This window comes from Antennarius striatus, chromosome 15, assembly GCF_040054535.1.
Source record: "Antennarius striatus isolate MH-2024 chromosome 15, ASM4005453v1, whole genome shotgun sequence".
Classification (NCBI taxonomy): domain Eukaryota; kingdom Metazoa; phylum Chordata; class Actinopteri; order Lophiiformes; family Antennariidae; genus Antennarius; species Antennarius striatus.
The window spans coordinates 15,002,849-15,027,925 of NC_090790.1; the positions used below are offsets into that span (position 1 = coordinate 15,002,849).

Genomic DNA, 25,077 nt, shown 5'->3' on the forward strand with positions numbered 1-25,077 from the left:
GCCGGTGCTGAGAGGAGGAGGAGGAGGAGGTCGAGCAGCAGCTCCAGACTTTCACTTCATTTGGGAATTTCTGCTGGAGAAGTCGACAAAAGTCAGCTGGATTCTGGACTTTTCTTCTTTTTTTAAATTTGGATTTAAGAGGTGAGAAAGTAAATTTTTGAGAATTTCCTTGCTGAATTTGTTTCATTTATGATGTTTAATTTACTTTAAATTTCACATGTGTGCGTTATTATTTTAGATCAGGGCTGTTTGCGCTGCAGGTTTGTTGGGGGGGCAGGAATGTTCCCACTAGATAACTGACCCACTGATAGGATCCACTTAGGTCTATTTACAGCTTTTATTCTGTCCATCACCTCACACGTCTCGTCACTCCAGCTGTTAACTGATCCTGGTACAGCTGAGAAACATCTGTGTAGGTGATTTTTTTTTTAAATCAACAAAAAAATTTAAAGTATTATGTGTTATTTTATTGCACACTGGAGGAAAACATGCCTGCATGGATGCAGCTGATAGAAAGAATAGAATTGATCACACATGTCATGCTTTTCTTGTATTACTTCTTAAATTCTTCACCTTTATTTTGGATGATTCAGACAATAATAATGAATAAAGACTTTTGTTAGAACCACTGGTTAGTCTGAGGGGTTCAGGCAAAAGTAGGAAGCATAGAAACTTTTTAATACTGATAAAAAAAATGTTTATCAAATGACCCAGATCATAAAATTACAACACATCTGTTTTAAAAAGCCTTAAAATATTCACAGAAATTGGAGGGTGGGGTCAGGACTGACTCATGTTTGGTTTCCAGAGCAAGACTTAAAGACTATTTAACATACAGATCACCAAAGTAATGTGTTGTGCAATTGAGGAAGTGATATTGTTTGGAATTTTTTGTTTCCATAGCTACAGCGGGATTTCTCTCAAATGGGCATAACTCAAATGTCAGCTTTTTTTTTTTTTTTTTTTTTTCACGAAATGAGTTATTTCTCAAATGAACCAGAGTTACAATAAAAATGGACAACTGAGATGTCAGATAAAAAAAAATTATATTTACCATTTAACCAACTGATTTCAGGTCAAACATTACATCTCATGAAATTTTTGATTTAAGTACAATAAGGGTTTATTTAACATAACATTCAGCTTCATTTTGCAAGAGTCTCATCCAATTTTAATATTTCCTTTGTTTCTTCAGATTGTGTTGAGATGCTTCCACACATCTTCACACTCCTGCTCTGCCTGGTGTGTGTGTGTTCCGGCCAACCAGGTGAGTCTGGTTTGAAAAAAACGTCCATCGACACCTGTTTTCCTCCGCCTGTCTCTGACGTTAAATGCATGAAGAGATCCAACACTGACACAGTGGAAAATGTATTTCACTCCAATACGAGGCACTTGTGAACACATGCTCTGCAGTGACTCTGGTTACACACACACAGAGACACACATACACACACACAGCCTCCTGCTTAAAGTTGTGGAAAAATTTAAGTCGACACTCATCCAGGTTTGTGTTTTCCAGCATCGTCACACTCGATGAAGATGGAGAAGAATACCCCAGCCACCGCCTCTTTGGCGGGCCGGGTGGTGCTACCCTGCAACTTCCACATGATGCCCACCTCTCCCAGCAGCCCCACAGACACGCCCTCTCACGCCACCTCTGGACTCCTCCTCCAAGGTGAGACTCCTTCCACCAGCCCGGTACCTGAGGAGGAGGTGAGAATTAAGTGGACCAAGCTGGAGGGCGAGGAGGAGAAGGTGGTGCTGGTGGCTCAGGGACAGGCGGTGAAGGTGGGGCTGGACTACCAGCACCGGGTGTCGGTGCCCAGCCACCCGCTGTCCATCGGGGACGCGTCTCTGATGATAGTGCATCTCCGGGCAAGTGATGCGGGGCGTTATCGCTGTGAGGTCATGCATGGGATGGAGGACACCCAGGACACCGTCAGCCTCAGTGTCAGGGGTGAGTAAAACAAACACACACTGTCAAAGGTGCACGTTTATAGGTCGTGTTAACAGTTAGGATCCAGCCTGCTGGCAGCTTTGCAGAAAATTTTAGTGTCTTTCAGCTTTTGTTTTGGTTTTAAAGCCAATAAATTTGCTGTTTTGGTTCAGTCCAGAAGCCAAACGCATAGCGATAAAACAGCTGCACACAACTTGCTCAGCAGACACACACCGTTGGAGACAAAGTGGTGAATATAGCATAGAGGTTAGTGACTTAAGAACCACACATTTCTCTCAGAAGGTGGTAGAGACCAAAATTATAGTGTAAACCTCTAATAAGGAGAGTACCTGTGCTGCTAATGATTAATGGACTATTTGAGTACCAATCCCAAATAAGAATGCTAAATTTCTTCCTGGCACCTCTTTTTTTCTGGATCACTATTTTAGAGCATCAGCAAGCACGCATTAACCCATATTGAATAATTTATTTAGACAATTTAACAACATGCTGGAAAAATAAAGTATCATCTATCAATGCTGTTTACGGTTGAGTTTGTTAAAGAAAAGTTTTCCCTCATTTGGAGTCAATAATAGTCTTTAGCTCTTCGCTTTTGTCTCTTCAACCTCCTAAGAGAAATCTGTAGCTCAGTCGCTGGTAAATGCTTCAGGGTTTTGGTGGGAACACAAAAAAATCACTTTACTGTTTTTTTGTAAGAACACCCTAAAACATTTCGTTTTTAATTCCCTTATTTCAGTAATTGCCTAGTCGATAGTCAGATTGTTGAATATTTCAGCTCTACTTTTTCAGCTCTTGTTTGTTTTACGTCTTTGGAGGTAATGTTGTGACTGGATTCATCGGCTCGACTGCATTGCATTTTGGATGCTAAATACAGTGAATGTCAGATACTTGGTGGGATCATCCACTAGCGGTTTCCTGTAGAAACACCAGCGGGTCAGGAGGAAGCCAACTGTTGGCTCCAGACATTTACACAGCTGGGCAGCACCAGACAAAGATGCTCCCTATGAGTGACACACAACTCCCCATTTAACCAGTTAACCTTCTGTTCATGTCCTCCTGTAACTCAGCCAGATGATCGTTTCTCAGACGAGAACCGATCCCCCAATCCAGCTGAAAATAAAGGACTAATAGTCACACGTAGTCAGAGGACAACAGTTGAGATAATCGAGTGGCTCGTTACATAATAATCGAGGTTTCCCTTTGCTGCAGATATTTTCACATTGAGCAGATTTTGGATTCCTCGTCAGTTTTGGCTGAAGTCCAAAATCCACACAGTTGATTTTGGATTCAAGATTATTTTTAGTCTGTGACTCTGATCCGATTCCACGTGAATCTCAATTTAGCTATGAAGCTAGTGGCAGGCGAAAGCAAAAGATTGATAGAAAACTAAAAACATGATCTCCAAAGTTTCAACAACAAAAGAATTTAAAGTTTTATTCAGCAGCAAACAACCATGTTTATTTAAAGGGTGTAGCTGCGACAATTTTACCTGCTTTGTGTGGATAATGTTAGCAAATGTTAGCAACCTTTACACAAATATCTTGGTCTGTGGGACAAACATCACTGGTCCTGTTCTTTATCCAGTGACATTAAAGGAACAGTAGGGTACTGGTATCAGTTCTGGTGTTGGTTCTGGAATCAGCTCTGGTATCTTCTTGATGTTTCCTGCTTCCTGTTTCCTGTCCAGGTGTGGTGTTCCACTACAGAGCTGCCTCCAGCCGCTACACTATGGACTTCCCCGCGGCTGTGGAGGCGTGTCTCTCCGTGAACGCCACCATCGCCACACCCCAACAGCTGACGGCTGCCTTCGAGGACGGTTTTAACCAGTGTGATGCCGGCTGGCTCGCCGATCAGTCTGTCAGGTGTGAAAACCCACATTCATGCTTTGGTTGACATTTCAGTTCCTGAAATCCTTCAAAAAGGCGGCGGTTTCCTGCCTCAGTCCATTTCTAGAAAACACTTTGCAGGACTCAAATAACGGATCTAATGGTTTGTGCTTAAATTCCTCTTCCAGGTATCCAATCACGCAGCCTCGTCCCGGCTGCGCCGGTGATCTCATGAACAAACCCGGAGTGAGAACCTACGGCATCCGTGACCCTGCAGAGAAATATGACGTGTACTGTTACGTAGATGAACTACATGGTAAACACACAGCTTCATACTAATCCTGTGGGAATGTGCCAAAGACAGAAGTTGCATCCGGTTATGATTAGCTTAGAGTCATCAAATGGAACATCTTTGTTTGATTCATACTCGAGTTCTCTGCTGGAGGTGATTCCTGTTAAGTAGAAACAGTAGAGTGAACACATCCAACCCCACGACGGTGTGATAAACTAACCCGTATCACAATATCTACATGTAATATGGAATATCAGGGTTTTAAGTGGTTAGCTCTACTGGCCAGCGTCAGTCAATAGTGTCATCAGGTCATCTCTCAATCATATTTCTTGCAGCCATTGTTGTTTGTTAATAGTTTTACTATTTTTCATTCATCTTATTCAGAATTGGAGGGTTCTCATCAAATAAAGTTATTCATGTCACTAGGGGACGTCTTCTACCCGCCGTCTGTCAGCGATAAACTCACCTTCCATCAGGCCAGACAGGAGTGTGAGAAGCACGACTCCGTGTTGGCCTCACCGGGTCAACTGTTCGCCGCCTGGAGGGCGGGGCTGAACCGCTGTGACTACGGCTGGCTGTCTGATGGCAGCGCCCGGTACCCCATCACCATCCCCAGGCCTCAGTGTGGGGGGGGTCTGCTGGGGGTCCGCACGCTCTACAAGTATGAAAACCAGACTGGATACCCCGACCCCACGGAGAGATTCGGAGTTTACTGCTTCAAGGGTGAGAATCACAGACACATCTGCTGTTAGCTACACCTGTCAGCCATATTAGCTACACCAGCTGACAAGAGAGATTACATTACATTACATTACATTACATTACATTACATTACATTACATTACAATATCTACTCATCCCCATACCAAAAGGTAGGGTTAGACGATGGAGACTAGTTTTCAAAAGTAAACAGAATAACTCATGTTTTGTGTTTGGTGTAATCCAAGTCCTTCCAGGCTTGGGATCCTGAATCCCGTCACCAGGGACGGCTTGAACACTTAGAGCACCTCCTTCCAAACCCCCTCCATTCAGACCAGACAGGAAGCAGAGAAATCACATGATGTGGGTGATTAGTTCAATTTGATGACTAAAAATAGTTTCTTTGACTAAAAATAAGAATAGTCATTTGTTTCGAACCCTTCAGTTTGACTCGGTCTAACATTTGCTCCAGAGCACCATTCTTTGATCCAGCCAAAAGAGATTCTTTTGGTTCTGTAGTGCATGTATAATGTGAAATAAACTGTAAGTGGATCAAATGTAGCATATTTAAGAAATCTCAAACCTTGGATCGGACGCTGGTTTCGACATCCGGATGTGAAAGCTGACTAACGAGACTTGCTGACTAAAATCTAATCAGTGTTTTACACAAGAATCAGACTACATTTAGTGGACGGTTATGCGTTCCGCACTCTGACAGTTAGTTTACAGGCAACTTTGAAGATTTATGCTTAAAACAGCTGTTAAATTCTTCTTTAATCTTTTGGGAGTTTCTAGAAACTGGGATTACATCATCATCATGTTTTCGGTCCCATGTTCCCGGAGTGTTTCAGAGAACGCTGCTGTTTTACTGTGGAGCCCCAGGAATGTTTTGTGAACTAAGAAAGTCAGTCTGGGGGGGGGGTGTAGGCAGTCCATTTCTGTCTGTCTGTCTGACTGTCTATTAAGACACTTCATGCACTTAGTTGGGCCAACGTGGAGGTTTCCTCCCTTCCATTCTCAGCCAAACACTCAAAAATGACTCCCCTCCAAACACTGGAATCACAAATCATGTGGCTTACGAAACTGTGCTAGAGTGAGCCGTGGAACCCTGAGGTGAGTCACAAACACGAGCGACAATCTGCAACCAGAGGGTGTAGAAGCGACGACAGAGAGGGACAAGAATGAACAAACACTAAAACCCCAAAACAAAGAGGTTCAACTCCCTTTGCCCTGTTTATGGTTCTGCACGTACGTTTATGAGGGGGAAAACCCAACTCATGCAGTCGAACATGGATCCTGCAGAAGGGGGACAGGTCCCTAATGCTTCCCAGCTGGACCCGGCCCATTGGACAGACAGAGGGAGGAGGGTGAGAGCACACAGCAAGTTCTCCCATAAGCATCATCATCATTAAAGACGCTTTAAAGTGAGAGGTCAGTTTAGTCTGTGCAGCATGACGTAGGTTTGCAGCCAGGAACCGATTAAACTCTCCGATTGTGATTCTGCTCACATGAAATAATTCAGACGGTCACGTGTTTGGCAGCGCAAAGCCGTCCTGAAAGCAGCAGGATACGTCATGTAGGGTAAGGTGACAGTGTGAGGACAGACCCCAGTGCAGCCAGAGGACTGCAGCCCGCCAAACGCATGACATCACACCTGGGCGGGGCCAAACATTCAGGCAGGGCCTTCTCATGCTGCAGAATGCAGGCAATGAAAAGGTTTGCTCTAAAAGACTTTATGAAGAAACAATCACATGGCTCATCCATCTAGGGATATGAACCATAGATGTGCTGAAATTTGGCGATTCTTTATGTTCAGTTTTCAATTTTATGCTCCAACAATAATATTAAAGACTAGTTAAAGTTAGTTACACAAACACCAGGCTGGGGTTTGGAAAGGAATCGTCTGACCTGGTTTGGTGGCCAGAAACACGCCTGTAAATTATCCCAACATCTCATTAAAACCCCCTTTAAGGTTTATTGATGCCAATGTGCCTAATAATGATCTTGATCTATGATTGAGATACTTGTTTAGTTGCTACAATTACAGCTTTGAAAAAGACTTTGAAAACTTCTTATGTAGGAACAGATGAATAAAAATTGTCTCAAGATCTCAAAAAAAAAAAAAAAAAAAGAAATCGTCATTACAGATGCAGCTGGAAAGTGTTCGGAAATCTTGGAACAAATGACTCTTTATGGCACAATAATAGCTAAAATTGTTCCAACATGTCCAAAATTACCCAGTTTTGATGCTATGGACATGAATTGAAATTGTCTTTTCATTTATTAAAAAAAGTTAAAAAGCTTCTTCCACAATTTCAGGAGGAATTTGTCCTTTATAGTTTTGGACAGGTGAGGTCTCTCACCTGCCACCAAGGTTTCCCCACTGCCATAAACCTTTTCCTTCTCAGACCAAATCAAATTACAGGGAAGAGGATCATGTAGAAAGAAGAGCGGTAAATGAAGAAGGACACCCCGCTCTCTTCTATCCATACGTTCCTCCTCTGGAGCGACGGAACCGAGTCAATTGCGTTTATTAAAGCATGATGTCAGTGACGTTCAAAGTGTGCTGCTTACTCCCGAGACACTAACACATGAGGTCAGCACACAACAACTTGACAAAGGCTAGCATTGTGTGCAGGTTGGGTAGACCCAGAGCCTGTCCTTACTCATGTGGTATGTGTTTCTGTGTAATGAGATAGAAATCTTTGCTAGCATCTCATTCGACTTTGAAGAGGTCTGAGCGACTGTACCCTCAGGGTCGGCTCAGAATAGTAAATATGTTTAGAGAAGACAGAAAAATATGAAGTCCAGCTTTAGCAAGAGCAGAAAATGACTGTACTGTTAGCTCGGGTCGCTGCTCAGACAGATTCCTCCTAAAAATGAAGCTTTTCCAGCAATCTTCGGTCTTTCAATACTGAAGATTTTAGTATCTGGACATGATTCTGTTTTATTTTTGAAAGATTACTTCATTTTTTTTATTTTTTTTTAATTCAAGTCTGATACATTTCCTTTTATAGCCACCGTAAGTTAACGGCGGCTCCACATCTGCTAGCATTTTCCAGATTCCGTTTTATTTTTTTAATGACTCATTGAAATACTGAATCATTCTGTAAACATTTCTTCTTAGATACGAATGACGTTAGCTTGACTAGAACAGTTACAGACCATTTTTACTCTTGGAAGCTTTTGCAGGAGTTTCTGGTCTCATTTTCTGCACCATTTTTTGAAGCAGCAATCATAGCGTAGCTTAGGTCATGACTTAAACTGTTAACACACAGTTAGAGGCTAAATTATTCGAACTCTCTTGTTTATTCAGGTGTTTATAATAACCAACCCAAATATAATCAATTAAAATTTCTATATTCAACACGAAATGCCAGGATTACCAACTATTGGGGCGCACTCCAGGAAGCTGCTGCCCGTCACTCTGCCTCCCAATGTACAGCTTGATGTTGTGTTGTGTTGTGTTTGTATACTAACTGCATGATTACAGGCCCCTTTGTGTGCTGTGGTTGTTTCAGGGGCCTGTACATACATAGTGTGAAAAACTAACACAAAAAATGTAACAAACACCTGAGTGACAAATGTAATTTCCCCTAGGGGATCAATAAAGTGTATCTTCTTCTTCTTCTTCTATTCTATAAATAGAATAATTACAGATTACACACACACACACACACACACACACACACACACACACACACACACATATATATGTAATCTGTAATTATTCTATTGTAAATATATATATGTGATTATTCCTGTTATATATATAACAGGAATATATATATAACAGGAATATGTATATTTATTTATTTATTTAAATTTTATATGTAGGTGCAACTTTATATTTATATATAGGTGCAAACATTAACTTTGGTTTATTGTCAAATACATGGTAGGTTAATGAGCTGACCAACTTCCTGGCCTCAGGAACGGCCTGACCAAATTCTGAAAATTCAGTTAAGGAATGTTTGTGACATTTGGAAAATGTGTTCATCATTTTACAATTATGATTCCCTTTGTAAGTGAAATGTTATGCTGTGGAGTCCCACTCCGTACCAAGATGGAACAGTTCTATTTAGTGTCGCTCTTCCGTCAAGCCCTACAAAAATATTGGTGTAAAATCAACTCCGTAGTTCGACAAACAAATAGAGGTGAAAACATGATCTTGCATCTATATGTTTTAGTTGTTTTCACTGTTTGGCTGTTCTTGTGATATTGTTAGATTTTTGGACTTTGCCTGTGAATGTTGTTTGACTATCCTGGACTGTTCTCCTGGACTGTTTTCCTTCCTCAGCTGTCTCTATTGATGTTCTGTTAGCGCCTCAATTTGTGTTGCTTCATCCCGTTGTCCTGTGACTGTTCCATCTCCTCTTCATGCTCTCCATCTCCATCACGAGTCTGACAAACACATTCTCTAGTTTCATTAAAACTATACAGTACTTCCTTTCAGTTTGTCCTGTTAGGAGACTCCACAGCGTGTCATCTGTTTTCCATGATGGGCACTCATTTTTGTTTGGTAATGGGTTTTTTACTGGATGCCCTACTTCTTCTGCCTTGTGCAAAAACAGGGCTGTGGTGAGGAGCACTAAGATTCATGAGCTTTGTCAGAACAAACTAGGATGAGGAAAAATGTTCATTAACATCATGTGGATTGTAATATTTCTCTTCAAATCTTCAATTTATGACCCCCTCCTCTCTGTCCCCATTTTTTTCAGCGAAACTACCGGAGCCAACCACCACACCTGGACCACTACTGGACCCTGAAAGAGCTGAAATTCAAGCCAGAGCACCAGATCCTGAGTCATATTCAGCAACTGGAAGCCCACCCATCTACCTGAACCCCGCTGTAATCTCTGAGACCCTGGCCCCCATGTTTAATGAGTACGATGCGCAAGACTTTAGTGATTCACATAGGGTGGAGTCCATACCAGATAGGGGAGACACTTTGTACCCCATGGAACTCCCTCCTTTACCCACCATCCGCCCAGGACCTGAACGCCTCGACATCTCCCATGGGGGAGAGGTGGTGGGCCAGTCAGGGTTGGGCCGGGGCGACAACAGCAGAGATGGGGGCAGCAGAAAGGGTAGCCCCCATGGAACTGAGGTGGGAACAGTGGAACCCCCGATACAGGTGTGGATGGAGACCACATCAAGACCGAGTTGGTCTCCAGAGACTGTCTCACCTTCAGAGCAGGAGGCCAGGACAGGTTCAGCAGAGCATCTGGAGATGGGTGCCGACCCAATCACCTCTGGACAGGGGCTGGTGGTTGGTCAGGAAACCCCAGAGCCAGGCATCCCAGCCAGGACTGGGGATTTGAGCCAGCAACCCGCTATCGTTTTCAAAGAGGATGTCACACCTGGAACTAAAATCACATTTGATGTGGACCAATCACTTGCCGTCCCTGGAGATGTGGATTCATCAGCCAAACCGCCGTTCCATCTGATCATTGTCAACGTGCACGACCAGAACCAGTCAGGTGAGTTAGCATAGCATCAGGTGGATTGGAAACCTTTGCTTAACAACACATCGGACATTTTCACGTCTAGCATTGTTTAAAACGGGGGTGGGGCTTGTGACAGAAACTATCTCAACCTATTGTCAGACATTAAATGGGTCAGATACCGCCCTCTCTGGAAAAATAAATCAGCCAATCAGAACACGTTCTGAGTCCAGATGTGTTCCTTTAGCTGGCACTGGTTGCTCTGATTTGGAATCAGAGATACTGGTTTGGTCCTCACTAGATTGACTGTATTATTTTTATTAATCCAAAGTTTTACAAAAGAAAAGACTAACATGTCAACAATTTTATTAAAACTGGACTAAAACACATGTTTTTCTTTGCAAGGCTAAAATGTCATTACGGTCGGGGTTCAGACTGAATTAACAATATTTAGAAGGTGATCCATGACCTTCACTGAACTCTACACGTCATCTACACTAATGTACCCCCCACTCCCCACCCCCACTTCCAAACCTCTCGCAGGCTGTTGGTGTTTTGGTACCAACAGTCTCACATTTCAGTCTATCAGCGAGAACATTAATCTTTCTGGATGAGATCATGTTTGTTTGGTGGTGCTGACTCGGCCTTCAGAGCGATTGTTTGTTGTCTACAAGGAAACAACCAATGATTTGTTAGCTTCATGTTTACATGCTGACAGATCGTCACACACAAACACACACTGTTTGCAGAGCCAGATGTGGAAAGTTCTGAAGTCGGACACACAGATTTGGAGCGTATCGTGATGTAAACACCTCACAGGTTTCTGGTGGGACAGCGGCAGAACCCCCCAGTGGTTTAAATACTTTAATCCTCGTCAAAGAGGTACCAGTTGTCCCACAGCACTGGAAACGTCGCCCCGCCACCAATCTCTTTTATCTCTGTAACTTGTCAAACCATCTCAACAATCACCTTGTCACATGCTTGCTGACTGTTTTGTAAGTTCAGGTACTGAATATCAATTACATACATGTAAGACACATGTAGAATCAGACGTAACATTTTTAGTAATAAGTGATTTCAAATGTTCCCTGTTTCCAGTCGTTGGTTTTCTTTGTGCTGTGACTGGAAACACAGGAATCTGATCATATACAGTGCACCTTCGTTCCTCGTGGTTAATGCGTTCCAGGACCCACAAGCGAATAACGAATTCCACGATATTTCGACAAACTATTTATCTTATTATTTAAGGTACATTAATCATTTAAGAACCCTCCCCATACTGATATTAAACCACCTTCTATCTGTATTACCTTTTCCCACACTCTTATAGACTGTTTTACTTAAAATTTATTTATTCAGTTTATTTTCTTCTTTCCAGACATGTTATTACAACAGATTTTACTTTCATCAGTGTTGAGACATCAGCAACATCATCCGAAAAGAAAAAAAAGGGTTGACGGGTAAAAGTCATTGGCTTGTAAGGTTCCCGTCCCCTAAATCATCAACATCTCTCTCATTACAGCACATTGTCAACCAATACATACTTTGCATGTCACAAATCAATTTCAATTATTTTATTCTGGTACATTGTTGTTTTGATCCGTCCATTTAGTCCAATAGGCGTGCGTCTTTGCACACCTCTTCATCAGTTCTTGAGAAGAGTCCGAATTTTGTTAATGCTCATTTTGTTATTCCTTTCAAGGGTTGTTTCTGGTCAAATTTATTATTAATCGCCGTTGGAAAGACTTGCTTTGTGTGACTGAGTTGATGTTGCTTTCTGTGCCTTCCACACTCCTAATCGCTGGCGTCAGTATCACAGTTTCTGGCCTTCACGTCCAAATGTTTTACCCATTTCTCCAGCTTTTGGGTGATATCCTCCTTGAGCCGAGCATTGGACTCTTCATGCCGGTCACTCATCCTGGCTATGGCTTCATTCAGCATGATGGCCATAGCCTCCTTATACACCCTGGCCGTTGCCTCTGCTGCTCGGTCGGTATCCTCTTGTGCTTTGGTCTGTTGTAATCCCATTTTTCTCAGTTTGCGGTGCAGCATGAAAACACCAAAACCCAGTGCTGTTATCCCGATTGTCATGGTGGTGAAGATGTACACATCCTCGACGTCCTCCACATCCAGTGGGACCAGACACATAGTTTTGAAAGTACCCCAGCTGTCCAGCATGTAGCCAGCCAAAAAAGTCCCATCTGGACAATGGCGCTCCCCAGTTCCGACAGGTCTGGTGGAAAAAATTCAGTCGATCGCGTTAAGTGACCAGCTCAGCAGATTCATCTTGGTTAGCAGACTTCGTATGATGATAAAAGCACTTTTGTGTCTCACGGAAGTCCGAGACCCACGGAACGTAGCGCATTCCCGGATGCCGTCAGCCAATAGAATGTGCATATAGTATCACGTGACTGCCTACCAAAAATCACAGATTTTTTTTTAGGTAAAGTTGCACGTGTTGATGTGCGAGGGCGCACTGTATATAAGCCTTATGAAACCTGATGGTCTCTTTATGATGATTTAGATATTTATGTTGTACCCTTGCTCTTTTTCATGAACGCAGATGTTTACTTTGATATATTTATTGAAAATCTTACCTAAGACATCACTTTGTCCCAGATGTGAAGCTCCCCACTGAATACAGGCCGTGGCGCAGCTTCCCTTTCTAAACACATCCATACTGGCCACTGGTGGCTTCTTCTCCCCGAAGAACACCTCGAGCAGTTAGCAAATCATGACTAGTGCGTTGTGTTTCTGTGATGATCTGGGTCACCTCTTGGAACTAAAGAAAACATTTCAACACATTGTCCCTGCCTACTCGGTAAAAGGTCATCAAGGTGAAGGTTAAAACCCTTCTTCACATGTTTCATATCTAACTAAGCATCATAATCAGACCCATTTTAGACGGTAGCACCACCTCGCCTCATGGAGGGGTAGGTTTACTGACTGCTTTCACTGTTTATGTAAAAGAAAAAAGCAACTGAATCCATGACAACTAAAAAATGAGACTTGGACCATGTGCCAAGGTTTGCTTTGGGCCCCACAGTCATTAAACACGAGTGGGAGGCTTGTTGCAGGGGGCCACTCAACCCACCCCCTGTACACACCACACACACACACACACACACGCACACACGCACACACACACACACTCAGCCCAACTACAGCTCAGATGTTTATTTACCTCCAGAAGTGTGGTGCCATCTTCCATCAGGTGTGTTTATTTTTGAAATGTTGGAGGGATTTTCTTTTGCACAGGTAATATATATCATCACATAATACAGGCTGTGGTCAGTTTAATGCCCACCGACTCCCTGTGTCCACATCTTGAGGGAATTAGTAAAGTTTGTTTGACTGAAACTTTTCTTCCTGTTTCATATGGCATCATGTTGTGAGTCATGCAGAGGTTTTAGGTATTTTTCTTTTACTTTGGGTGAAATGTGGTGGCTGATGTAGACAAGTTAGAGGCTAATCGGGTCAGAGCGTGCGTCTCTGATCTGCATTCGTATCCAAATTGGATATAGCTTCCATGGATATAGCTGCCATGTGTACCATAAAGCCTTAATGAAGAGAAACAGGCGTGCATTGTTTGAGAGCGGCCCCTGGCATCAACTGACATGAATCATAAAGTGACTGTTAACCACCCAGATCGACACTCTGGCTTGTTTTAATAAACATTAAAAATGAGCTGAGATCCTAACAAAGCAACTCAAGCAAGGAGGAGGTTTTTGTTTTTTTACATTAATTCTAGTCATCAATAAAATTTGGGGTTTGAACAATATGTATAGTTCAATAAACCAACGCTGTCAAAAACTTAAAGTGCAACTGAGATGGTGTTACAATTTTTTTGTGACGCAAGCATTTAGTCAAGTATTTAGATGAAGATTGGATGTCAAACTTTTAAGGGGGGTTAACAAAATGACTTATCTACTACTGACTACGTAGGTTACATCCATCTGTGCCAAATTATTCTGCTTGAGAAACTAAAAGTCCTCTTCAGAGATTTTGCATTTTAACAAAGATGTTTGGTTCTTCCCAAGTCTGTGACTTTTGGATAACTCGCTGGCATTACATAATTAAAAGAAGTGTGAAGTATAAGACAGCATCATCTGCATATAGTGTGACATTTTCACATTCACACCAACATTTAATAAACTACAAAATAAAATGACACTAGCAAACTTTAGTAGAGCCTCAGCACAGATGATGAAAATGACCCCTGAGTAACTCTCTGTAATCACATCATTCTTAGCAGTGTTTCATTGGTGCTAACCAACACTGTGCTTTATGGGCAGGGACTAATATCTGTCTATGTACTGTATTTTTTGTCTGTAGTTGATCACATTGTGGACATCTTGACCCAACATGTGGATGGCCTCGCTGACTCCCACTTCCCTCAGATCACGGATCTGTCTCAGTTCACCGGTGAGGCTGTCCAGTTCAGCGGCGATGTTAACCCTTTGGACCCCTCTCCTGTTGACCTGCCTCCAACTGTCAGCTTCGTCAATGGAAAACATGAGGTGCCGCCAGTCAATAATCCCATTTATCTGGTGACATCAATAATTTATGTGCTGTCCAATCTACATAGTCAAGCAGGAAGTTGGGAAACACAACGAAGACAGATGTGCACTTTCTAAATCTAAAACTGACTGATCTCAGTTCAGTTTGCAATAAGTGGACAAGTATTAGATAACATTAACAGAATTAACAACATAATATGTGTAAATAAATACTGTATTTTACTTCCATTATCAATCCTGTGCTCATCCTTAGTAATATGCACAAGCCACTAACCCAATATTAACACGACACCCACACTCCTTGAAAATATTACATTAACCAACATTTCCGAAAAATATGTTTTTGTCTGTTTTGTTTCTGTGGATTTTATAGGATTATAACTTAATTTCATCCATCATTTTACCTTGAAAGAACCGCTATCACATGCTAACACTTACAAATATTACTGTTGCAAACTTGGAAATGAATGATTTTTCTTTTTTATGTTGATCTTTTGACAAAAATCTGAACATCTCTTATGCATTTCTGACATGGAATATGTTCTGCATATTCCGCCTCCATCGCTAGATAACATTTAGTCAAAACCTTTTTGACAACATTTGAAGACATCTTGCAGACAAACAAACAAGCGTAATCACATAACCTCCTCCAACTGCTGTTGGCGGGACAACAAATGCAAGATGCTAGTGACTCAGTGCTTATCAAAGAGGAATAAACTTCAAAAAGAAGTCAGGATTCTGTCAACAGTAGAATAATGTGATGGTCCTACTCAGAAAAGTCTGACGTGTTTATCTCTTTGATGTTTTTGGCATGACCCTAACTACTCTATGAGCAGTTTCTGAGATTTATGAAGTATCTGTATGCAAAAATTACCAAAAAAGTTTGAGCCAAATTTCAGTACCAACCAGGAACAGAGACAGATTTCTCTCCATTTCGAAGCTGTAATTCATGTCTTGCTGATTATTTTCTTTACTCATTTCTCCTCTCAGGTCACTTTTAAGCAGGACATGCCGGAGGAAGTCAGAGGGGATCAGTTTGAGACGGCTGCTCCTGTTCTGGTCAGTCATGTGGAAGAAGAAAAGGAGGAGGAGAGGGAGGTGCACGCGACTCCTTTTGACTACGGTACCATAGAAATCCACACTGAGGAGACGCCGACAGAGGAAACCAGCGATGCGGTCTCTCATACAGATACTGAAGCAGTCATAGGTTTGGAGATTGTTGCTAACACAACCCCCGGAATAAAAATCCAGGGACCACATGACCAGACAACAACTATGACCCCATATACAGTCCTTGTCTCATCACCCGCACCCCCCACACCCTCGGCCACAGCGACCCCCCTTGTCTCCGATAGGGTCTCCACCTATGAGGACATGGAAGCCTCTGGAAGCCACGGGACTGACGAAGAAGTCCTTTTGCAGGAGGGCTCAGCAGACGACGCCGTGCCCACCACCGCTTCAGGCAGCCAGTCCAGCGTGATGACGGATGAAACTGAAATCGGAGGAACCGAGGCTCCGACGTCGATCCCAGTCACACCATCACTGGAAACCAGCACTCAGACCCTAGTGGAGGAGTTTGAAGGATCTGCTTCTGGGGAGGACGAGGCTTCAGGACAAGATATCTACCCCCCAGATACCCCCATATCTACCAGCACGTTATCACCGATAGATTCTACAACTCACACCCAACAGCCACCACCTGAGGCAGGTGCAAAGGTCACGGACGTACCTGCAGTTTCACCACCAGCTGACACAGTCACAGAACGAGGCTCAGGTGCAGAGCAGCTGTCAGGGGAGGGGGAGGTTTCTGGGGATCAGGGTGGTCCGCTTGACCTTCCTAAGGGGGTCACAGTTACTGTCCTACCAGATGCAGCAGCTGTGACCTCTGCAGACCAAACCACATTCACCGTAGACACTAAGAACAAAACCACAGGAACCAGTGTACCAAAACCCTCTACTCACCCCTTCCTCGCTGCCACAGATCCTAAGGGACCTACAGAGGTTGAACCCACCACCACTGAAGCCCTCACCCGCCATGAAATGGACCTGTCTGGTCTCCAGCCTGAGCGGTCCACCTCGGCTTCCACACAAAACACAAGAGAGGCGATACTTTCCACAACCATGCCCTTGTATACGTTTGACCACAGCCCCCACTCCGTCCCCCAGTGGGCTCTGATCCCTGACCCTGCTGCCACCCCCCTCCCAGAGATTGATTCTGTGGACTACGATAAAGAAATGGTCCCTTTGCTGGAGTCACGCCCAGGAGAAACCTGGACCATGGAGCAACCACCAGTCGGGACTGACTTACCTGATTCTGTGGAGTCCAGCAGTGTGGATGTCAGAGGTATTTATCTAGATATAATAAACCCTGTTTATTATATTATATGTTTTTGCTTTGGTAAACTTATTTTAGTGCTGAACCTTTGCTCTTCATGCTGCCTCCAGGTGAATCCTCACTGAGTTTTACAGCTCAGCTCAGGTGTTTATGACGATGAACGGTTTCATTTCTTAAATTGAAGTTTATAAAGTCTTAGATTAACAGAAGTTGTTGAATATTTAAATAAAACAGATAAAGGACATATATCTACAGGTTTGTTTTTTTAAGTTAACGACTATGTAGTTAGTTTGTTAAGATGAGAAACAGGAGACTCTACAGATTCCAGCAAATTAAACCACATTTAATCCACATTTCTCTAACCCTTTTTCATTAACATATTAATAGAAATAATGTAAAATGTGACCTCAGGTAGTTAAAGATATAATATATGTCATTTATTTTCTGACATTGTACACTGGATTTCTTGATAACCTGATGTCTATACGCACTACAGTATATGCTAATGAAATGATACCAAAGCGGCTCTTATTCTCAGTAATTGATGAGCTTTATGGACTATATAAACCTTAAGGAGCAGTTTGCTCTTGTATTTGGGGTAAACTATTCAGAATTACCAAGAATGTGGTTAAATGTGTTTCGAGATGACCCTGGATTTTATGGTGATTCCATAAACCTTTGGCTGAAGAAGTTTAAGCTGTAAATGTTGGCCTGATGTCACAGCAGCTACAGCAGCTACGTTAAAGTGGATGTTTCAGTTGTGACCTGAGATATTTGTGGCTAGAAACCACATATTAGTTAACCTAGTTAAGAAGTTAGTCAGCTGACCACGCAAAAATACAAAAGCATTGTGAAGGATGTTTTTGGTTGTTTGGTTGTTTTCTTGCTGATAGGAAGACTCATGAAATATTATTTTAGTGTTGCGTTTTTGAAAAACTTTTTGTTCAGATCTGTTTTTCCTTACTGTGCAAGAACCATGATTTCTCTAAACATCGCTGTACACCTCTTGTATAATCAGACACTATCACATGATTTTAATGCATTTCCATTTGGAATGGTGCAGATCTGATGCCCTGTTCCACCAGCATGTGTCAGAATGGAGGCTCCTGCTATGAAAACGGAGCCCAAGCTATTTGCCTGTGTGCACCTGGATTCACCGGTCAGCTGTGTGAAACAGGTGTGTGTCAGGTGTCGTCTATCTAACCCCACGGTGACAGACGACCAATGAGGAATAACACTGGCCTGTGTTGCCATGGTGACAGACAACCAGTATGGAATAATACCGGCCTGTGTTTCCTCTGCAGATGTTGATGACTGCCAGTCGAACCCGTGTCTGAATGGAGGCACCTGTCTGGATGGAGTCACCTCTTTCAGCTGCTTCTGCCTGCCCAGCTACACCGGGGAGTTCTGTGAACAAGGTCAGTTGCACCATGGGAAAAATGTGCAAAATCCTTGAGAGCTACAGTTTGTAGCTGATACGTTGATGATTTGTGATCAACAGCAATCCATTCTTGTTTTCACCAAGGTGGGGTTGTGTTTTATTCATTTGCATTTTCATTTCAAGATTATAAAACCAATGGAGTTTGATGAAATTTGTTCGGAGGGTTGGGAATGTGACAGGAAGTGATCAAGAATCAACATCAGTATTTGTCACAAAATTTAAATCTGCTTGCACAAAGTTTATATCAAAAACTGTTCATAGATTTTTTTTTTAAATGAGCATCCAGACAATCAATAAAGTGACTCCAGCCTCCAGCTCTCAGTAAAGTAAAAATAATCAAATCTACAACAAGAAGTCTCCAGTAAATAGGATGACTGATTTTATAGGAAAGCTAAACACACACACACACATACACACACACACACATGCGCGCACACACACACACACACACACACACACACACACACACACACACACACACAGGTGTTTATGATCAGCTTTCCTCCTGTTCGGGTGATCGTCTCTCCACCAGAGCAGCTCCAACCATACAAAAAATTTCCAAGGACGAATGTGTTCCGTGACCATTAACAATCCTTCACAGAGTTTAAGATGTCTCTGGATTGGTGACCAGTGTAAGATGTTTTCACTTTTAAAAATTAATTTGTCTTAGTTGTGTTTACCGTAAGTCTGGACTAATGGCTGATTTATCTGGGGATGTGCTGCATCAGCTATTCTGCTGACACATTTAATACTCCAAGACTATTAGTCAAGCTGTAAAAATAAATTGTTAAAGATTTGTTGGAATTTTTCAGGGAATTTCTTTAAATAAACTCTCCATTTGATGAGATCAATTAAAGCATGAGAGAACAGGTAAATAAACCATACAAGGAATCATCTTTCAAATGTTTTCTTAAATTTCTCAGAAAATAATCTATAAACGTTGGTGTAAAAAGTCACATATATTGATGCTGTTTATGGGTGTGCAGATAATAATCAGGATTTGTTGGCTCTAATTAGTGTATTTTCAAGAGGTGATCTTTGTTTTTTAATTAGCAGCGTGATGACAGTTAAACAGATGTGTAAGATGGTTCACTGTGACAAAGGTAGAACTGTTATTAAATGCGTAAAAAGTCCTCAGAATTCCACCAATGTGAACATATTTAGTTAATTCTGGACCGTCCTCTAAAGTTATCATCAGTTTAAAATGGATGACAAGAATAGAAAAAGCTAGTTAACTTTTATTTCTTTTATTTTTGCTTTATTGTCCTCATCAATTCTTGGTAGATTGTTGAGAAACTAGAAATAGGAAATCCCCAGAAGCTAATTCTCAGGCTGCAAGTTAGAGAAACCTGGATGTGAGTCATCCATCCTGATGCACACAGCAGCAGAGAGAGATCCATATACAGCTGTCCTCTCCTAACCTTCTGCCAGTGGAAAGAAGAACAAGAAAAAGATAATTCCGCTCTCATTGCGCCAAAAAGTTTTTGCAGCTGAATGGCACTGAATGTGTGGTAAATCCTGCCTCAGACTCAAACTCTCCATTGTTTTGCAGCTCTTCTGTACTCAGATGAGTCTGCTCTTGCCAGAATTAGAGTTCTGCATTCATTCGTGGGTCTGGAGACACTACCTGACCCCCCAGGTGGGTGCACAGTGGACTTTTTAAGACAAGACGAGTCGACAATGGCCAATAGCCCAAAGCTTCAACAGCAGCTTTCCATCACGGCTTCGTTGGCACCAACATTATTCTGCAGCCGCCGACACAAAACATCCATTGTTTACTGAGAGAACTGATTGTATGGCTTGAAGGTCTGTGTGCATCAAACTGAATGTGTGTTACAGCAGATAATGGTAGAGTTATGGCGCTTAATGGAGACCAACTGTGTGTTACTGAATTCATTCAGTAAGGGGCCTTTATTCCCAACCTCGACTCTAAACAAACTACGGGCAAGTTCTTTAAAAGTCTGTCCAACTCTCTTTTTCTGGGTAAATGGAGCTGATGAAGTCACTAAGTTAGGGAAAAGGTGCAAAGAGTGCGAAAGAGAAAGAATACCTGCCCCCTAGTGAAGACCAGGTCTGTATCTCACCTGGGGGGCAGGTATGGAGTCTGTGGTGACCCGCTGCTGCACCTCATCCGGACCTCTGACCATCAATAAACACATTTACACGCATAAGAACAAAGTCCAGGTTCATACAGTGAAACATCTTGGAGTAAAGGCAAAGTCAAACTGTCAACATGTGACAAATGAGATACAGTCATGGGTTCAAGTGGAAGATGAAGTCCTGATGATGTCATACCTCGTCCACGATGGCGTTACAAAGGACTGAGTGAATCTCTCTGTGGGCGTCAACATCTCGCTAGAACTGATGTTCGCTGCTTTGACTCTTCATTTCTGCCCTCTCTGCAGACACGGAGGTTTGTGGGTTCGGGTGGCAGAAGTTCCAATCTCATTGCTACAAGTACTTCACCCACCGTCGCACCTGGGACGCAGCAGAGAGGGAGTGTCGGCTGCACGGCGCTCACCTGACCAGCATCCTGTCACAGGAGGAGCAGGTGTTTGTCAACCGTAAGTTCATAACGGTCTGTTGGGTTGTTGGTTACTTCTGGAGATCCTTTAGCATTTGTAGTAGTTAGTAGCATTCATTTTAGACTTCCCATGGTTCTCTGGGGTTTTAGCTTCTTTCAGAAGGCTCTAATTGAGAGTATATACAATCGTTCTTCAGGTTCTGGGTAATTTTAATAAGGATTACGGTATGAGTTCAAAACTCCCAATCTAAGTGCATTAAGGCAAGGAGACCAAAACACTCCTAAAGATTATGGACATTTTCTCCTGTTACTTCTGTAAACCTCCAGCAGAGTGTCTCTGTTTTATAGGTCAGTAAGCTTGAATAAAACCACATGTCTGGAACGATGCCATTCTCATCTAATCCAATGATGAGTGTGACTGAGATCAAATGAGGTTGTTTAAACCGTTTCCACAGACGTTCAGGGCCGAATGTTTGGGCTTCATGTCGACCGTCTCTCAGCAGCTCAATGAGATTCACCAAAGCAGCTCAGCCTGAACGTTTCCTCTCCTTGTATTGTTGACCTGAACTCCTGTCAAACACATGTTCAGACCACAGAGCTTCAAATCGGGGCATTGACACTTTGTCTTCCTCCTCCACGATGTCAGATCCCTCCACGCCTCCCCCAGCTGTGTGGAGCGTTACTTCCTGTTGCACCGGGATACATGTTTTGTGACACTGGCGTGAACCTGATGCATTTTGCTCTGCAGGTCTTGGCAGCGACTACCAGTGGCTCGGCCTGAACGACAAGATGTTTGAGAGAGACTTCAGATGGACCGATGGCAAACCAATGGTAATACAGTTACTGGAACATTTCTCTAGGGGTTCTGGGAGTGACTGATCTCTGGTGTGTTTTCCTATAGTCGTATCACAAAAGCTAAAGAATAATCAGTTACATCTTTCATGGACCACATACCTTATGTATAAATATAAACTTTGAAATAAAAACAAGGACAAAATAGCAATGAGAGAAGCCAGACTGAGATGATTAGAACAAAAAGAACTGATTTACTTACTACTTAATACTTGTTGGTAGTACTAATTTGTGTTCCGGTTCAGTATCTCTTTTTAATGAAGTAGTGAAGAGACTTTTTCAGCTTCCCTCCACTGTGATGATGAGCATGAGATCAAATGAGGTCGTTTAAACGGTTCCATCTACACTGAAAGCTGCTGATGTTTGATTCGTGTCAACCATCTTTACCAAAGCAGCTCAGCCTGAATGTTTCCTCTTCTTCTATTGTTGTCCTGGACTCCTGCCACACACATGTTCAGACCACAGAGTCTTTCAGCTCGACGCCCCTTGAATGATGATGTCACTCACATTCCTGCAATACACACTCCTCTTAGCAAATCTGAATCTGGCCAAAATTACCACAAACACAAACTGGGATTTCATGAAGATCAGTCTAGATATCAAAACGTCTGTTTAGCCCAATGGAATCCAGAGTCTGGTGAACGGTTTAAACTTGAATCCTGCTGAGATGCTGTGGGGCAACAGAAGCTGGTAAATCAAAAAGTAGATCTGCAGTGAAAACGTTTTAGAAGACCGGTTTGAAAGGTGTTGTCCAGACTCTCTAAGCTGGAAACCATCAATGAAAACCAAACCTGTTAGTCTTTGTCAATGGGTCTGTTAAAGCCAACACTGGATTGTTGCCTCACCCATCACACGGCAACAACTTTGTTCTATTTAAAGATGATATTTAGCTATTTTGTAAGACAACAGAAGGGTTTGGGGTTTTTTTGTGGCACCAGAATGAAGTGAAGTCATCTCATTCTCCATGACCTCCAGAGAGCTCCTGCAGACGCCCAACTGAACATATGTGTTTCTCAGTCAGAATCACGATGACACACACTCACAGCAATGGTGCGTCTGTTGGGAACGATCAGCTGTTCACGCATGTGATCGGAGTTATGCAGTGAACTCGGTCGTTCAGCAGAGGCACGCCCTCATGAGGGGGGGGTGTTACCTCATGTTTGCTGCATGCATCTGTTCCTGTTCTGTTCTGAAGCAGCTTGTTGGAGGTGAAGCTTTGGGTTGGTGGAGACCGGTGGCGTCCCAGCAGCACCACTGTCTGCTCTTTGTGGGTATTACATCCTGCAAATATCAATCGGTGGTGATTTCATTGGTTTTATCCACACAATGTGTTTGAGCAGTGTAGAAATAAGTCCTGACTGTGATTTCTGTGACAGGATTACACCTAAGCTGACAGAGATGTTGTCATCAGTTTGTCCGTGCAGCTGTAATTACTTATGTCTGAAGGGTATTTGCTGTGTGTGAACACACCTGCTTTAGATTTAAGGGGACTCTGTCAAGTGTAGTAATATTTGAAGTCTGTTCTGCCATGAAAACTATCAACAAACTGTAGTTCCTGGTTGATACTTCGTACTTTGTTCATAGTGGGAATAATAATAATAATAATAATAATAATAATAATAATAATAATAATAATAGTAATAGTAATAGTAATAATAGTAATAATAATAATAATAATAGTAATAGTAATAATAATAATAATAATAGTAATAGTAATAGTAATAGTAATAATAATAATAATAATAGTAATAGTAATAATAATAATAGCAATGAGGGAAGCCAGACTGAGATTATTAATAATAATAATGATGACGATGACAACAACAACAATAATAGTAATAATAATAACGATACATTTTTGTGCATCTTGACAGCAATATGACTTCTGGAGGCCCAACCAGCCGGATAGCTTCTTCCACTCGGGGGAGGACTGTGTTGTGATGATCTGGCATGAGGGGGGTCAGTGGAACGACGTGCCCTGCAACTATCACCTGACCTTCACCTGTAAAAAGGGAACAGGTACACACACACACGTATACACACACCAACCTATCTGGAGAAATAACAAAATGTCATTTGAGGTATCTTCTGGGGTTGAGCAGTAGCATCAATGCTAAAATATCTGCCATGGTGTTGCATTATGGGATTTGTAGGATACAATGAGTTTGAGCTTGAGCCATACAAATGGCTAGTAATGGTTCTGTACACTTTTGGATTGGTAGCAATAGATTTTTGTTCCTGTGTGTTGTTCTGACGTCACTAACTCAGGGATGATTACTGTAATATTTCCTGTAAAAAGTTAACAGTTCATGTACTTTTGGTTTCATAATCAGCTTTAAGACTCTTTTAGCAGTCTAGTTAGCATGCTGCTAATGATTTTTTTTCAAGGCCTGGTTATCTCCAACAACAATTTGTCCAACAGGTTCATTCATTAGACAGTTCTCAACAGTCTGTGAATAAGAAGGTGCTAGCTGCAGATGTGCCAACATATGCTGCAGATGTGCTAACATATGCTGCACAAAGGTTTTCAGTTGACAGAAATACATTGTTAAGAATGGTGGTAGAAATATTTTCTACCATTGGAAACCCTCTTCTCCACTGATATTAAAAGTCACAAGTTTTCTTGAAAATATGTGACCTTCCCTGATCTTAGTTGCTCCTGTACTAGAAATAAAAAGTCTTTTCAGCTTCCCAGGACGTTCACGGGTCAAACTGAGCAAGAGAATACGTTATTTTCAGATGTTGAGAGACGAGGGCATGATGTGTGTTGGAATATTCACTGTTCAAAGTTCACATAGTTTCATACCGGTACCACGGCAATGGTGATGATGGACACCAGTGTGGTTAAAACAATTGGACTAGTAGCTGCTGGTGGTTTTTCCTTTTCTCGCAGATAGCTTGAATTGAGGGGCTTTTATTTTTAAAAAACGTTCCAAGCCAATTTAGCGGTAAGCATGAGACAATGACATCTTTGTTTCCTGCCATCAGTGTCCTGTGGACAGCCACCCGAGGTGAAGGATGCTCGGGTGTTTGGACCCATGAAGCCTCGCTATGAGATCAATGCCCTTCTCCGCTATCACTGTAAACAAGGTTTCATCCAAAGACACACCCCTATCATACACTGCCGTGCCAATGGCCAATGGGACACCCCAAAAGTAACCTGCACAAGCCGTGAGTACTCGTC

General features: G+C 42.3%; 1 protein-coding gene across 1 annotated transcript in view; it reads left to right on the forward strand.

Moving 5' to 3' along the window:
• The first annotated feature begins 2 nt into the window (after positions 1–2).
• vcanb (versican b) overlaps positions 3–25,077 on the forward strand; it is a 28,437-nt gene continuing 3,362 nt past the window's right edge. Inside the window, exons 1-15 of the mRNA XM_068333977.1 lie at positions 3–141; positions 1,196–1,267; positions 1,520–1,957; positions 3,645–3,819; positions 3,972–4,099; positions 4,502–4,798; positions 9,496–10,257; positions 14,557–14,741; positions 15,732–17,085; positions 18,140–18,253; positions 18,381–18,494; positions 20,923–21,081; positions 21,790–21,872; positions 23,768–23,912; positions 24,882–25,064. Coding sequence (XP_068190078.1) covers positions 1,207–1,267; positions 1,520–1,957; positions 3,645–3,819; positions 3,972–4,099; positions 4,502–4,798; positions 9,496–10,257; positions 14,557–14,741; positions 15,732–17,085; positions 18,140–18,253; positions 18,381–18,494; positions 20,923–21,081; positions 21,790–21,872; positions 23,768–23,912; positions 24,882–25,064 — 4,198 coding nt within the window. The 5' untranslated portion in view covers positions 3–141; positions 1,196–1,206. The remainder of the gene's footprint in view (positions 142–1,195; positions 1,268–1,519; positions 1,958–3,644; positions 3,820–3,971; positions 4,100–4,501; positions 4,799–9,495; positions 10,258–14,556; positions 14,742–15,731; positions 17,086–18,139; positions 18,254–18,380; positions 18,495–20,922; positions 21,082–21,789; positions 21,873–23,767; positions 23,913–24,881; positions 25,065–25,077) is intronic.